This window comes from Heteronotia binoei, chromosome 11, assembly GCF_032191835.1.
Source record: "Heteronotia binoei isolate CCM8104 ecotype False Entrance Well chromosome 11, APGP_CSIRO_Hbin_v1, whole genome shotgun sequence".
Lineage (NCBI taxonomy): Eukaryota > Metazoa > Chordata > Lepidosauria > Squamata > Gekkonidae > Heteronotia > Heteronotia binoei.
The window spans coordinates 96,132-111,594 of NC_083233.1; the positions used below are offsets into that span (position 1 = coordinate 96,132).

The 15,463-nt window shown below is 47.0% G+C and overlaps 1 protein-coding gene across 1 annotated transcript in view; it reads right to left on the bottom strand.

Annotated features, from left to right (window-relative positions):
• LOC132579160 (arrestin-C-like) overlaps nt 1-15,463 on the bottom strand; it is a gene marked incomplete at its 5' end in the record, with an annotated part of 58,406 nt that overhangs the window by 3,492 nt on the left and 39,451 nt on the right. The window contains 6 exons of the mRNA XM_060249367.1: nt 2,749-2,832; nt 2,939-3,076; nt 3,831-3,903; nt 11,171-11,255; nt 11,539-11,674; nt 15,386-15,453. Of these exons, the coding sequence (XP_060105350.1) occupies nt 2,749-2,832; nt 2,939-3,076; nt 3,831-3,903; nt 11,171-11,255; nt 11,539-11,674; nt 15,386-15,453 (584 nt within the window). The remainder of the gene's footprint in view (nt 1-2,748; nt 2,833-2,938; nt 3,077-3,830; nt 3,904-11,170; nt 11,256-11,538; nt 11,675-15,385; nt 15,454-15,463) is intronic.

Below are 15,463 nucleotides of genomic sequence, written 5' to 3' on the forward strand. Positions count from 1 at the left end.
CCTCCCCAGGTGCTCCCTCCTTGCTCCCCTCCTCCGCCCCAATTCACCTAGAGATGTAATTTCATGACTCTCTGAGCTATGACAGTAGTGCCACAGCCACAGCCTCACCATGTTTCTGTCCACCCCCAAAGAGGTGGGGCCCACTGGCTGCAAGGACCCCTTCCCCACAATATGTGCTGTAGAGCTGGTGATTCCCAGGCCCTTGAAGACAGCAGACCCCAACAGTCCTCCAACACGAAGGGCTTAAAAGCAAGAAATCTGGAGTGACTAGTGTGTCTCTGGTTGCTCTGCTCCACTCTTCATGTCTCCTTAAATTCCAGAATTTGAACTACTGCTGGCCTGAAGATCTGGTTTGATTCAACTTCATTTTAAAATATTTTAAATTATTATTTCAGATTTCCCTTGGGTTGGTTTGGGGGGGGGGGTAGGTTGTGGTGTAAGGGGGGAGGAGAGGAATCAGGAGCCATGACGTGTTTGTTTGTTTCTGCTGCTTTTTCAACTGACTTTTCTTTGGATTTGGTGGTGCTGTTTTGCATTTGGCCTTTTGCTGCCTTCAGTTTGGTGTAGTGGTTAAGTGTGCGGACTCTTATCTAGGAGAACCGGGTTTGATTCCCCACTCCTCCACTCGCACCTGCTAGCATGGCCTTGGGTCAGCCATAGCTCTGGCAGAGGTTGTCCTTGAAAGGGCAGCTGCTGTGAGAGCCCTCTCCAGCCCCACCCACCTCACAGGGTGACTGTTGTGGGGGAGGAAGGTAAAGGAGATTGTGAGCCGCTCTGAGACTCTTCGGAGTGGAGGGCGGGATATAAATCCAATATCATCTTCTTCTGCTTTCAGCCTGGAGCCACAGCAGGTCCAGCAGCAGCAGCCACAGAGCTTTGGCCTCCTGGCTTCGGTGGAGCCTGGAAGAAGGATGCCTGGCAACTGTGGCAGGTGCAGGAAGCCACCCCATGATGACATCACTGCAGCCGGCTCCGCTGGACCCATTGCAGTGGACAAGGATGGGGACAGAAACGCCTTTGCCCAGACAACCTCACAGCAGCCAACTCCCCACTGTGCAGGTAGTGGAGGCAACCTGGGTCCTGGCAGTGGCAGCAGCACCACTGGGAGCTTCCACAGACATGGTGATTGGGGGGCTCTGAGGCCTGCAGAAGTGGAGGAGGTCAGTGTTCTGCACAAGCATAGAACAACATTCTTGAGGTAGAAAAATTTAACCCCCCCCCCCAATGTCTTTTTTTATGTTTTTAGTTTCTTCTGCAAAGCTGGGGAGCACCCTACATTTGCAGAAGTATCTGTTTTGTAGCCTTTCAGGCCCAACTCATGTATTTGAGTATCTACAGACAGGCTGACAGTTGACTCTTAGATATGTAACGGTGTAAACAATAGGGAGATAGACAGGAGATACTGCCCCCTCATTATTCAATCTGTTTCTAAATGACATAGCCCCAGCTTTATCTGATATCGATGGACATTTCCCTAAAATTGCCCAGCGCCAAATCCCAGTTCTTTTATATGTGGATGATGCTGTCCTGCTTTCATGTTCCTGAATTGCTCTGAGGCATCTTTTACATCAGTGCTTGATCTACTGTGATAACAACAGACTAACACTGAACTAAAGGAAAACAAAGACCTTAGTCTTTGCTGAATCTTGGAAACAGCTTGTATGGGCAATTCAGGGAAACCCCATTGAGCAGGTTGAATCTTTCAAATATCTGGGGATCTATTTTTATTATAATGGGAGCTGGGCTACACAATGTAATTGTGCCACCAACTTAGCAAGGAAGAGTGCTGCTGCCATTTTCCGTTTCTTTTATTTGAGAGATAATAGGTATGTTCCCATGGCTTTAAAAGTCTTTAATGCCAAATCCAGCCCACAATTGCTATATGGAGCTCCTATATGGATAAATGCAATCAATCCTTCTGTTGAGGGCTACAATCTCTTTTTCTACAAAAAATCCTTGGTCTTCCTAACTGTGTACCATATGTTTCGATTTGTCTTGAAACTGGCCAGATGTTGTTGGAAACTCAAGCCTGGCTTTTGACAATCAAATTTTGGCTTTGCTTTTTGTTCAATTCTGACTCAAATTATTTCACTTTCCTAATGCTGACAGTTTATCATGAATTAGTCCATAAAAATTAGATCTATAGTCATTCTTCTGGATTTGTTGTACCTATCATCTGCTTCAACAGTATTCCAAATAATCAAATGCAGGCTTTTAGATATTCAATTTCAGCGCCTGACTGAGGCAGCTAGGAAAACTTGCTCTCCAACTCATCTGGGATTATTCCTGACTCCTGGGCAGTTAGACACTTGTTTCTGCTCCTTAACTAATCCTCAGCAAAGAAAGGCATTCATGTTGGCCAGATTTTATGTACTGCCATCTGCCATCTTCTCTGGAAGATGCCCCTGTAGTCTGGAAACTATTGAATCCATTTCCCACATTTTATATTAAGTTCTGAGAAAAAAATCTGAATCCCCTTCTCTGTACATGACAGAGTTAAGATCCAGTGGCTACTTTCTGGTTACAATCCTCTCATAACCTCTAGTCACCTGTTTTCCTCAGTTCATAATTCAAGCCGGGGAAGCTGTTAACTGATGTATTTTGTTTATTGCTCCCTTTGTTTTTCCATTTTTTTATAAACTTTTAATGTACTTTTATCCTTGATATGCCAATAAAGGTTGCCTGTTTGTTATTGTTGATGGAGATACAGAGAGGGAGGGGGGGGAGAGAGATTACAGAGATGCTCACCCTCCTCTGGTTACCATCAGGTTGACTTTGATTTTGTAGGACACAATAATCCCAAGCACTTCCTTGTCCATTCCAGGTCTCAGCCTAAAGAGGGGGAGGGTGTGATATATGGTATTTACTGAAAGAGAAAATTGAACATCATAAAGAGAATAGACAGAAGGCAATGATGAAGGGAAGTGGTTTCTCTTACATGGTGGTAGAAGCCAGGTTTGTGTCCTGATGCTTGAGTTTGCCATCCAGTGCTAGGCCACGTTTTTCACGGTTGTTGGTTAAGGTGGGGGTCACAGAATAGCTTTTGGAGAAAGTAGATTCAGCAGCCACATTCTCACTAAAAAGGAGAACAACATACTAAATCTTTATGCTGGTGGGATGCTATATACCAAAACAAAGTGATTTTAACATTTGGGATTCTTTTTAAAAAGGACCCACTATCCTTGAAAGTTTCCTACATGGAAATTATTTCTGTGTAGAAAATAAGATGAATTCAGCATGTTGACTTCACATTGGCAATCTGATCTAAGTGGTCATGACCTTTCTGAACTCATCCAAGAGAAACAATTGAATCCACTCTATCTGAATATCTTCAAAATTCCAAAGACTACCAGAGGCATTTTGAGGGACTTTTCAATGCTGTTTTATTTTCTAGGATGTTATTTTTGAATGATGTTCTAATTTTTTTCCTGCCAAATGTTTAGAACTGTTTATGGGGCATCGTTTGTTGAATTTGTTGAAGAGTGGCTTGTATCCAGCCATTTCTTTCTGAAGACAATTCCCTCTTCCCACTGAAGACTTTCCCCTGTAGTGTTCCTGAGGTTCTGCTCACCCTCAGGAACAACATTGTGGGGGCTTCGGGAGGGGGAAGAGAAAGTCCCATACTTCAAGTGGCTGTCTTTGGCCAGAGAGGGGCCAAAACTGAAATGAAACAATGCCTATTTGGACCAAGCTGTAGCTCTTCTAATAAAATCTCAGATATGAAGAACCTGAGATTGGTTTCTTTTGTCCCTGCAAAAATACAATTTCCCATTATTTGGTCATTTTCTTTCTTCCCTCCTTCTTAATCTGATAAAATATCTCCTACTTACGTTATCTCCTCAGAACATACAATCTTCGTATATTTGTCCAGAGAATAGAGAACCACATCTGTTGTTTGCTCAACTAAGCAGAGAAAGAGGGGGGGGGAGAGCAATGACCCAGGAAGTCCAGAAGATACACAACAGCAATTGTTTCTAGATTAATAAAACCTAACATTAGTGAAATGGTGACCAGTTATGAGTTTTCTGACTCCTAAGCCAGCTTCTTTTCCATCTCATCAACTATCCATTTAATCTACACATCTAATATTTTCCTCAGCACTAGAAGGATGTTTTCCTTCTCAAATAAATACTAGAGCTTGACTTTAAGCAGAGCTTTTTTGGTAGGAAAAGCCCAGCAGGAACTCATTTGCATATTAGGCCACATCCCCTATGTCACCATTGCTTTGCACAGGGCTTTTTTTGTAGAAAAAGCCCAGCAGGAACTAATTCACATATTAGGCCACACCCCTGATGCCAAGCCAGCCAGAACTGTGTTCCTGTGTGTTCCTGCTCAGAAAAAGCCCTAACTTTAAGGTACCATCACCTGAAGATATTGTCTAACAATAGATTAGATGTAGGACAAGATGAAGACCTTAAATGGCTTTAAGAAGTAGAAAACGGTGTGGAAGACAGCCATTCTACTAACAACAATAGTTTACCACCAATAGTTTACCAGATGCCAATATCATGGCAGACAATAAGAGCCAGAAACTTTATCATGAAATATGACGTTTGTTATGAGGGATGATAACAATATGTAATGGAAGATGAGTTGCAGAACAAGTTGAAATAGAAAAAAAGAAAGGATAAATGAGTTATGTAGAACAAACATAGAATTATCTTTACCCACCATGTAAACAAGTTAGTTACTCGCATTGCCAAGGTTTTGTTAAAGATTGTTTAGCACTTTAAGAACTGTAAGAACACTGGCACTTTAAAATCTGTCCTCCAGCTACCAAATCATCTGATGCTAGACCTCCCAGCACCTTAAGGAACCTTAAGAACACTAGCACTTTAACATCTGTCTTCCAGCTAGTAAATTATCCATTTAATACTACTATCCTAAGGGTTTTCATTTGGAAAAATTGCTTGTAAGTTGATTGTATTTGGACCTAATTGATTATTTAGCTACTAAATTGAATGGGGACATGAATTTTGCCAATTAATTAGAGGGTGGGTGGGGGAGAGGATTTATTTTTTAGTTGGCTTGGATAAATTATTAGTAGAAAGTATGTGTTTTTAGTTAGGTCTTTAAGAATATTAGTAGATAGAGTATTAAACTGAGTGAGTGGGTGAGAGGAGAAGAATACATGACTGTGTGATCTGAGATTGGTGACCTGAGACTCTGTATAGATCTTGGTAAATGATGTCGAGCCAAGGGATTCCAGTGCTCCTGGGGAGGGGAAAGTATTGCGGTGGGAGCAGGCAAAATTGGAATGGAAGGAGATTGAGACACAAGAGGGCTTGTTCCCCTTCCAGCCTGTGTCCCATCCCAAAGATAGCAGGTAGAAGGGCCAAGTGGAAACATTCGCCTCCGTGTCTGATATTGTGCAACGCCAGGTCCATAAATAATAAAACCTCAATCCTGCAGGATTTTTTTTATCAGACAGGACATGGACCTGGCTTGTGTGACAGAGACCTGGGTGCGGGATGGGGAGACAGTGGCTCTCTCCCAAGTAGCCCCTCCTGGGTTCTCCGTTCTTCATCAGGTTCGGACTAGTGGTGGAAGGGGGAAGGGTGGCTATTTTCATATGGGAGGATTGCTCCTTCAGGGCGCTCCCTCTGCTAAAGATCGTAGGCATAGAATGTGCTGGCCTGGTGTGGGATGTAGGGGAGAGTTTAGCAATCTGGCTGGTGTATTGTCTGCCTAGCGCACCAGCCAGTGCCCTATAGGGATGTGCATACTGATTCGGCTGTATACGGAATCGGCTGTAGCCGATTCCCATTGCCGCCTATTATGCGGCAGCCGAATACGGCTCGCCGTATGCTTCCGAATAGCTATTCGGAAGTATACGGCTGTCAAAGCTGTCAAAGCAAAAGGCGGGAAAGTGGCTTCTGCAGCCTCAAAGGAGCTGCTTGCCTAGTACTTTCCCGCCTTTAGTGGCCTCTTCCCGCCTCTCCCATAGCCTCCCTGGGATCAGGGAGGGGGGGAGGGGGAAGAGGAGCCCCAGCAGCCAATCCAAAGCATGCATTTGCAAAATGCATTGCAAATGCATGCTTTGCAGGGCTGTTGTGTGCAGCTGATGGCCCAGCCATCAGCTACATTGTTGTTATTTTGATCTTTTGCTTACTTGGGTATCCAAGTAAGCACTGTTGTCTGGCCAATCAGAGAGCAGTGCTATTTTTTGAAATTGCTCTCTGTAGGGCCAGAGAACCTTTTTAAGGAGTCTTCCTGCTGGACTCCTCCATTGCTGTGTTGGTGTGTGGCTTGGTGTGTGTGTGTGTGAGAGAGAGATTGTGCTGCTGCTGGTGGCTGGCCCTTGGCTTCAGCTGCTGCTGCCTGCTGCTCTCTCACTCAGCCTTACTTCCCTGGACTCAGAGAAGACAAGGTAAGACAGTTTTGGGGTTCTTGTTTTAGTTTTTGTTGGTAAAAGGACTAGAGTCCCTTTACTTGTCCAGATTTGGGTAGGTGAGTACTGGGTGGGTAGGGTAGCCTATTTGGGGTTGGGGTTAGGTTCTGCTGGGGGTGGGGGCCTGGGGTGGGTTTTTTTTGCTAATTTGCCCATATCTTAATTTAGTGAGAGGACTTTTAGAAGTGCAGTGTCCTTTTACTTCTCCTGATTTGGGTGGCTTGGATTTCTTGGGGTTAGGGTGAAGAGTTTTTTTTTGGGGGGGGGGAGTTCCTGTATTGTTAAAAGTTGAGTTTTTTTACTGTTTCAGTGTTTGATTTGTTGCTGCTGTGTTGTGTTGCTGCTGTGTTACTTTTCTCTTCAGGTTATTGGGGGGGGGGGGGGTATTGTTGACTGATTTGGCCTGAGCTTTCTTATTGGTGAAAAGGCCATTTTTTAACACTTGAGTTGCTTGGCCTTTTCTCCTGTTGTCCCTTTTCTTGGTTTGGGGGTGGGGGTGTTGTTGACTTATTTGGCCTGAGCTTTCTTGTTGGTGAAAAGGCCACTTTTTTAACACTTGGCCTTTTGTGATTCTGCTGGTTTTGTTTCGGTTTTTTTAAATTACCTCTGGTTGGTGTGGGGGTTGGTGAGGGTGTGTGTGGGCTGGGTCACTTTCTTGTTTTTATAGAGTAGATTGTGTGTTCTGTGGCAGGGAAGCTGGCACCTGGGTGAGAGACCCAGAACCAGCAGGTTTGTTGTGGTTGGCCAGCTCTCCCTGTGTTGTTTGGGGCAGGGCAGGAGAGCTGGCATCTGTAGATTGTGTGTTCTGTGGCAGGGAAGCTGGCACCTGGGTGAGAGACCCAGAACCAGCAGGTTTGTGGTGGTTGGCCAGCTCTCCCTGTGTTGTTTGGGGCAGGGCTGGAGAGCTGGCATCTGTAGATTGTGTGTTCTGTGGCAGGGAAGCTGGCACCTGGGTGAGAGACCCAGAACCAGCAGGTTTGTTGTGGTTGGCCAGCTCTCCCTGTGTTGTTTGGGGCAGGGCAGGAGAGCTGGCATCTGTAGATTGTGTGTTCTGTGGCAGGGAAGCTGGCACCTGGGTGAGAGACCCAGAACCAGCAGGTTTGTTGTGGTTGGCCAGCTCTCCCCGTGTTGTTTGGGGCAGGGCTGGAGAGCTGGCATTTGGGTTTGCTGCAGCCAGGTCTGCAGAGCAGACCTTGAGCAGATTGTGTTTTGTGTGGCAGTGACATTGGCAACTGGGTTTATATTGCTTCCAGGCCTGCAGGGTTCATAGAGTAGATAGAGGGATGTAGTGCATTTGGGTCCTATAGAGATTCTCTGATGTGGTTAGGTTTGGCTTTGGATGCCCCAGGAATTGGACCCCCTGGTCCAATTTTTTTTTGGCCTTGTGGGTTTTATGTGGGACAGTGCCCTGAAGCTGCACAGCAGTTTGGGGGGCTCTCCTCAAACCCCCCTGCTCCCCAGAGCCACTTTTCCCACGACAATTAAAGTGAGGAAGTGGCTAATTGGGCTTTCCCCATCAATGGGCCTTTTGGGGAGCCCAAAGACAGGGACCCCCTGGCCCAATCTTTTTGGGACTTGGGGGGTGGTGGAGGGGAGAGTACCCTGCAGGTCCCCTGAAAATTTGGGGGCTCTCCCTCAAACCCCCTGCCCCCCAGTAGCCTCTAATTATGTCCTATGTTGCCATTGATTTCAATGGCCCATAGGGTATAATGATGGAATAGGGGCACCCTCTTTGGGTGCCCCTGGAATGGGATCCCCTGGCCCAATCTTTTTGGGACTTCTTGGAGGGGAGAGTCCCCTGCAGGTCCCCTGCAAATTTGGGGGCTCTATCTCAAACCCCCTCCCCTCCATGCGGCTTCAAATATACCCTATTTGCCATTGATTTCAATGGCCCATAGGGTATAATAGGGCCGTATATTCGGTAATAGCCGCGCATCTACCGTATATGCGGCTATTCTGAATGCAGTATTCAGGAGTATACGGGGATTCCGAATTCCCCCCCCCCCGTATACTTCCGAATCCGTGTCAATCCGAATTTTTTTTTTTTGCACATCCCTAGTGCCCTACCGTCCCTGATGGAGGCTGTAGCAGGCTGGTCATTGGAGCACCCTTGGCTTATAGTCTTCGGTGACTTCAATGTCCATGCCAAGGAGGCAGCTTCCACTCGGGCAACGGACTTAGTGCTTTCCATGGCAGCCCTGGGACTCTCCCAATATGTAACAGTGCCCACGCACAAGGCTGGGCATACATTAGACCTGATCTTTGCGGCGGGAGTTGGAGTGGATCAGATTTTTGCCGAGGCGGTGCCATGGTCTGACCACTATGCCCTGAGGGCTCATGTGAATACACCACCTCCACCCCGTCTAGGCGGTGAGCAAGTTTTAGCTCACCCACGTAGCCAGATGGACCCTTTGCAGCTTCAAATGGCTATGCGGGATCCCTGGCCCTCTGGCGACTCGTTGGATGAACTGGTGGAGAACTGGAATAGCCAGCTCTCCACGGCCATTGATGAGATCGCTCCCCGACATCCTCTTCATCCTCGTTCACGATCCGCTCCATGGTATACCCTGGAGCTGCGATCAATGAAACGGCAATTAAGACGACTAGAGAGACAATGGCGACATACTCGAAATGAAGCTACGAGAACATCCTATAGGTCATTTATGCGGACCTATGAGATGGCAGTCCAGGCCACAAAGAAGAATTATTTTGCATCCTGGATTGCATCTGCGACCTCGCACCCAGCACAATTGTTTAGCATAATTCAGTCACTAACAATTTTACCGCATGGTAAACAAAATATTAGAGAATTGGAAATAGGCTGTGAGGCTTTTGCGAGCTTTTTCGCAGATAAAGTCTTGTCGCTCCAACACGACCTTCCCGCCATACTTGATACAGTGAAAGAACTTGGGACACTGAGCACGTCTTCTGGTCGAGTTCTGGATTCCTTCAGTCCACTCAGCCTGGAGGAAGTTGACAGGATCCTTTTAGCTGTAAAACCTACGACTTGTAGGTTGGATCCGTGCCCGTCCTAGCTTATAAAAGCTAGCCAGGCGATGCTACCTGAACCACTGCAAGGTATCATCAATAGATCCCTGACAGAAGGGATCTTTCCCATGCCCATAAAGAGGCTGTGGTCTGTCCCCTCTTGAAAAAACCATCTGCAGATCTGGCTGTATTGGTGAACTATCGGCCAGTATCAAACCTTCCCTTTTTGGGTAAGGTTATAGAGCGGGCGGTGGCAATTTAGCTACAGGGATCCCTGGAGGACACTTCTGCACTGGATCCATTCCAGTCCAGCTTTTGACCAGGTCTCGGGACAGAGATGGTTCTGGTCACTCTCATGGATGACCTCCTGTGACATCTGGATCAGGGTGGCTCAGCAGTGCTGCTATTATTGGACCTGTCAGCCGCTTTTGATACGGTTGATCATCAGCTACTGACTGGCCACCTTGCCGACATGGGGATTCAGGGGTCCGCCTTACAGTGGTTGACTTCCTTTCTCCAAGATCCGGGACAAAGGGTGATGATAGGGGAGGAGTCATCCCAGAGGCACTTACTCACATGTGGTGTGCCTCAGGGTGCGGGTCTGTCCCCGATGTTATTTAACATCTATATGCGCCCCCTTGCCCAGATTGTCAGGAGGTATGGACTGGGTTGTCACCAATACGCAGACGACACCCAGCTCTATCTATTGCTGGGTGGCCAGTCCGACTGTACCCCGGAGAATCTGAACCTGGCTCTTCAAGATGTAGCATCCTGGCTGAGGCTGAGTCGGCTGAAATTGAATCCGACGAAGACGGAGGATCTCTATCTAAGCCGGGGTGGTCCAAGGGGAGCTGCTAGCTTTAGACAGGGTGCCATTGATACCGGCCCCTAAGGTCAAGAGCTTGGGCGTGCTCCTTGAGTCCTCCCTTATGATTGAGGCCAAGGTAGAAGCCACTATTAGATCCACCTTTTTTCATCTTCGGCGGGTGCGGCAGCTGGCTCCTTTTCTGGAACACAATGACTTAGCAATGGTGATCCATGCTACGGTCACCTCAAGAATAGATCACTGTAATGCTCTCTACATGGGGCTACCCTTGACTCTGACTTGGAAACTACAGTTAGTGCAGAACGCTGCGGCACGGCTGTTAATGAGGTTCCCTCGATGGGAGCACATTCAGCCAGTGCTGAAAGAGCTGCACTGGCTACCTATTGTGTTCCGAATCCGTTTCAAGGTGTTGGTATTGACCTTTAAAGCCCTTTATGGTTAGGGACCTGTTTATCTGTGGGCCCACCTTTCCCCATATATCCCCCAGAGAGCACTGTGTTCAGGGACAAAAAATCTGCTGTCCACCCCTGGAACAAAGGAGGCCAGGTTGCGTTTGACAAGAGCCAGGGCCTTTTCGGTGGCAGCACCAGAGTTATGGAATGCTCTCCCGGAGGCCATAAGGGCCCTGCGGGACCTTCCTACATTCTGCAGGGCCTGTAAGACCGAATTGTTTCGACAGGCTTTCGATGCTTAAACTGAGAGAGAGCTGCCACGTGACATCAGCTAGAGTTCCTGGTGACCAACCGTCTGAAAAACAGAACCGCCAACATAGTAATGGTACAGCACTGTGGAATAGTTTTTAAATTTTAATTGTATTCATGTTTTATAGATTTTATTGACTTATTGTTTTAAATCGTGTAAACGACTGTTGTAAGCCACCCTGAGTCCGCTTGCGGAGAGGGCAGGATAAAAGTCTAATGTAAATAAATAAATAAATAGTTGTTTCTGTTGTTGACCCCTCTCACCTGATATCTTGATTTTCTTTACAACTTTGCTGGTGGTATTGTTAATTTTGACATTAACTCCAATTGGATCTCCATGGTAATAAATCTGAAATAACAGGAGATGGTGGTCAAAGAAATACATAGTTTCATGTGATCCGATGACAAAATGGCAACCAATACAGTCTCAGCATAACAAGTTCACTGCAGACCAAAAACAGAGATAGATGCTGAGCAGGAGGAAAGCAAGCAACAGGTTCAAGGAGAAGGCTGGAGCATAAATTTGAAGCAGAATACTGTAATCTGCAGTAATCAAAGGAAGAGATGTGACATAGCAATGGGCTGAAAACATTAACAGACTCTTGGAAAAGCTGGCTGGACACACAACAGACCTCCTTGTCCAGTGATGCCTCCAGATGCAGGGGCTTTTCAGACATTATGAATTGCTTTGTAATCTCAGACTTTGGTGCAGGGCCTGGGTTTATGGGTGCAAACTGGACCTTTCTGATCACCAAACACACTGAATTCCTGCACAGGGGAGAAAAAAAGCATCTCATCATATCTGCACATCTGGATATGATCCAAGGTCTTTGATACTACAAATGATTCCTTAGCTTTCCAAACAATATGAGTACTGAGGTACCAAGGGAATTGCAAGGAGTTAATGAGCCCAAAGTGATGTGAGAAGCATTCTGTAGACCAGCTTTGTAACTTATCTAAATTTTCACTGAGGAAAACCTGAATGTAGCTCAGCTTTATGCCCAGTTAGTGACCGTTTCTTATTAGATGGGTTCTTGTTGAATGTCACCTAAACTAAATTTCTGCCTCCCTGTTGATTAACTCCTAAAGAAAGGGCTGCTGAGAACAGCATGAGTCCCCAAAACAAAGATTACACCTGCCCGATTATATCACCCTGATTCAAATCATGTGCCTAATTATGTTTAGTGTAGTGGTTAAGTGTGCTGACTCTTATCTGGGAGAACTGGGTTTGATTCCCCACTCCTCCACTGGCAGCTGCTGGAATGGCCTTTGGGTCAGTCATAGCTCTTGCAGAGGTTGTCCTTTGCTATGAGAGCTCTCTCAGCCCCACCCACCTGTTGTGTCTGTTGTAAGGGGATAAAGGAGATTGTAAACCACTCTGAGATTCGGAGTGGACGGTGAAATATAAGTCCAATATCATCATCATCATCTGAAGTGAATCCTAGTTCAAAACCCACCAAATCTTTAGCAAGTAAATCAGTAAGAAACCTATTTCTTGATTCCTTGGTTTTCCAAACAATATCAATATCAAGCATAGCCAGCTTCAAGAGGGGATTGGATAAACATATGGAGCAGAGGTCCATCAGTGGCTATTAGGTCCATCAGTATGGGGCAGTGATGCTCTGTATTCTTGGTGCTTGGGGGGACACAGTGGGAGGGCTTCTAGTGTCCTGGCCCCACTGGTGGACCTCCTGATGGCACCTGTTTTTTTTGGCCACTGTGTGAAACAGAGTGTTGGCCTGGATGGGCTGTTGGCCTGATCCAACATGGCTTCTCGTAGTTCTTTTATGTTCTTATGTTCTATATCAATTTACCCTTCAAATGTCATTAACTTTTCTGTTTAACAAACTCATGGTTCATGAGTTTATGGTGTGGTGAAACAGTCCTCCCCCCCCCCCCGTGAACTAGAGACACCAAACTTACAGGGAGATTCCAGCTGACTCTCCTGTACCTGCCCTCCATGTTTAGTGAAGATTGGATTTTAGGGGGGGGGGGTTCAGTTACAGCCCCCTGCAAATCAGGTGCCCCAGCAAATGCTTTCTGGGGAAATCACAACTGCAGGATCAAGATGCCCCCCCCCTGCAAGCCAGAGGCCCCTCTACCTGCTCTCCCAGTTGTGGGCAGATTGGGGGGGGGGGGGGTGAGAGGAGAAGATCTTAGGGTCCATAACGCAAAATGGGTCAGCATGTCAAATGACCCTCTCCAAGCTAGAGTTGTCCAACTCACAATAGACCTCCCCAGGATGCTCCTCTACTTGCCCTTCATGTTTGGTGAGGATTGGCTTTGGGGTAGTGGGGGCAGAATACCACCCACCTCCTCATTGTAGACATTGTTGCTATAGACAAGCAATACTTCTCCTTGTGGCTGCCCACACCCCCCCACCCTCTGGTGAAAGGGTTTTTGGGTTGGGGAGGTGGCTTGACATCTTCTCCCTCAGTCCTGGGAGTAGGGCTACCAATTCCCAGGTGGGGGCAGGAAATCCCCTGGTTTGGAGGACCTCCCCCTGCTTTGGGGTCATCAGAAAGCGGGGGGAGGGAGGGAAATGTCTGCTGGCCACTCCATTATTCCCTATGGAGACAGATTCCCATAGAGTATAATGGAGAATTGATCCACAGGTATCTGGGGCTCCGGGGAGGGTGTTTTTTTTGTGGTAGAGGCACCAAATTTTCATCATAGCATCCAGTGCTCTCCTCAAAACACCCTCCAAGTTAAAAAAAATTGGACTAGGAGGTCCAGTTCTATGAGCCCCCAAAGAAGGTGTCCCTATTCATTATTTTCAATAGAGGGAAGGCATTTAAAAGGAGTGTGGTCCCTTTAAATGTGGTTGCCAGAACTGGCTTTGAAGTTCAGTTATGTTTGTCACAACCTTGCTCCTGGCTCCACCCCCAAAGTCTCCTGGCTACACCCCCAAAGTCCCCAGATATGTCTTGAATTGGACTTGGCAACCCTATCTGGGAGATGGTCACCCGTCCATCTCCTTGTTGTCATAGAGACGGATTCTGGACATGGCCTGCCCTTCCCAGCGGGCCCAGAGGTGGTTACCCACCCACCTCCTTGCTGTCAGAGACATGGATTCTGGGGTCGTCAAGCCCTTCCCACCATGCCCAGAGGCAGTCACCTGTCTGGCTCCCCCTGGTGGAAGTGATTCTTGGGGGTGAAGAGATGGATGTGGCAGGAGGCTGGGAGTGCTGGTTCTTGTGGGGACACAAGTCACAAGGAAGCAGATATGGATAGGGGAGGCTGGAACCACCGAGTCCTGGTGAAACAAAGGTGTATGGGGAGGGGGGAGAAGTGGCCACAGCCAGAATTCACATAGCCCCTTGAAAGAGCCATTGACAAGTGTCAACACCCAGAATCCATCTCCCCAACAGTGGGTGAATGAGTGGAAGAACAGCCTGAGAGCTGAAAGGGGACATTCCAAGTCCAAAACACAGTCCTGGCATAGAACATAAGAACATAAAAGAATACATGTTGGATCAGTCCAGTGGCCCATCCAGTCCAACACTCTGCATCACACAGTGGCCAAAAAAAAGAGGAGGTTCACAAGTGGAGGCTAGAAGCCCTTCCACTTTGCCCCCCCCCCCCAAGCACCAAGAATACAGAGCATCACTGCCCTAGACAGTTCCAATAATATGCTGTGGCTAATAGCCACTGATGTATCTCTGCTCCAGATGTTTATCCAATCCTCTCTTGAAGCTGGCTATGCTTGTTTCCGCCACCACGTCTTGTGGCAGTGAATTCCACATGTTAATCACCCTTTGGGTGAAGTAGTACTTCCTTTTATCCGTTCTAACTTGACTGCTCAGCAATTTCATTGAATGCCCATGAGTTCTTGTATTGTGAGAAAGGGAGAAAAGTACTTCTTTCTCTATCCCATGCATAATCTTGTAAACCTCTATCATGTCACCCCGCAGTCGATGTTTCTCCAAGCTAAAGAGCCCCAAGAACAGCTGTCAGCACCCAGAATCCATTTCCTCAGTGAGGTGGGACCTCAAGTGGCAGAACAGCCATTGGGCATGATGTAAGATGCCAGTCAGCCTGGAAACAGAGCCCCAGAATCCATCTCCCTAATGGGGTAGGTGAGTGGACACTTGGGCTAGGTTACAATTTGCCACATTGGGCAGGCAACCTTGGGCTAGGTTGAATTTTGCCACTTTGGGCAGGCCACATAAGGCAGGTCACATTGTACTAAGTTCAAATTTGCCACCTTGAGCCAGGGTTTGTGTACAACAGACCTGCCCTGCAGCCGTGGATCTCGTCAAATGTGGATCTGTGGATCTCGTCAAATGTGAATTTCCTGACTTGAGGTCTGTTTCGCATAACAGATCAATTCACTTTTGACCAGATCCACAGAGGCAGGGCAGGTCTGTTGACTTGTTATTTCAGAGTTAATAGATAACGAACCTTTGATATTGACTGAGAAACATGTGGGTGACCAAACAGCAGAATGTTTGCTATGAAATGAGGGAATGAGTTTACCTCTTATGAATTTTCTCTTCCAAGTTTGCAGCACAAAATCCTTTAACCTGGAAGTCCACACCACAAGGCTGAGAAAAG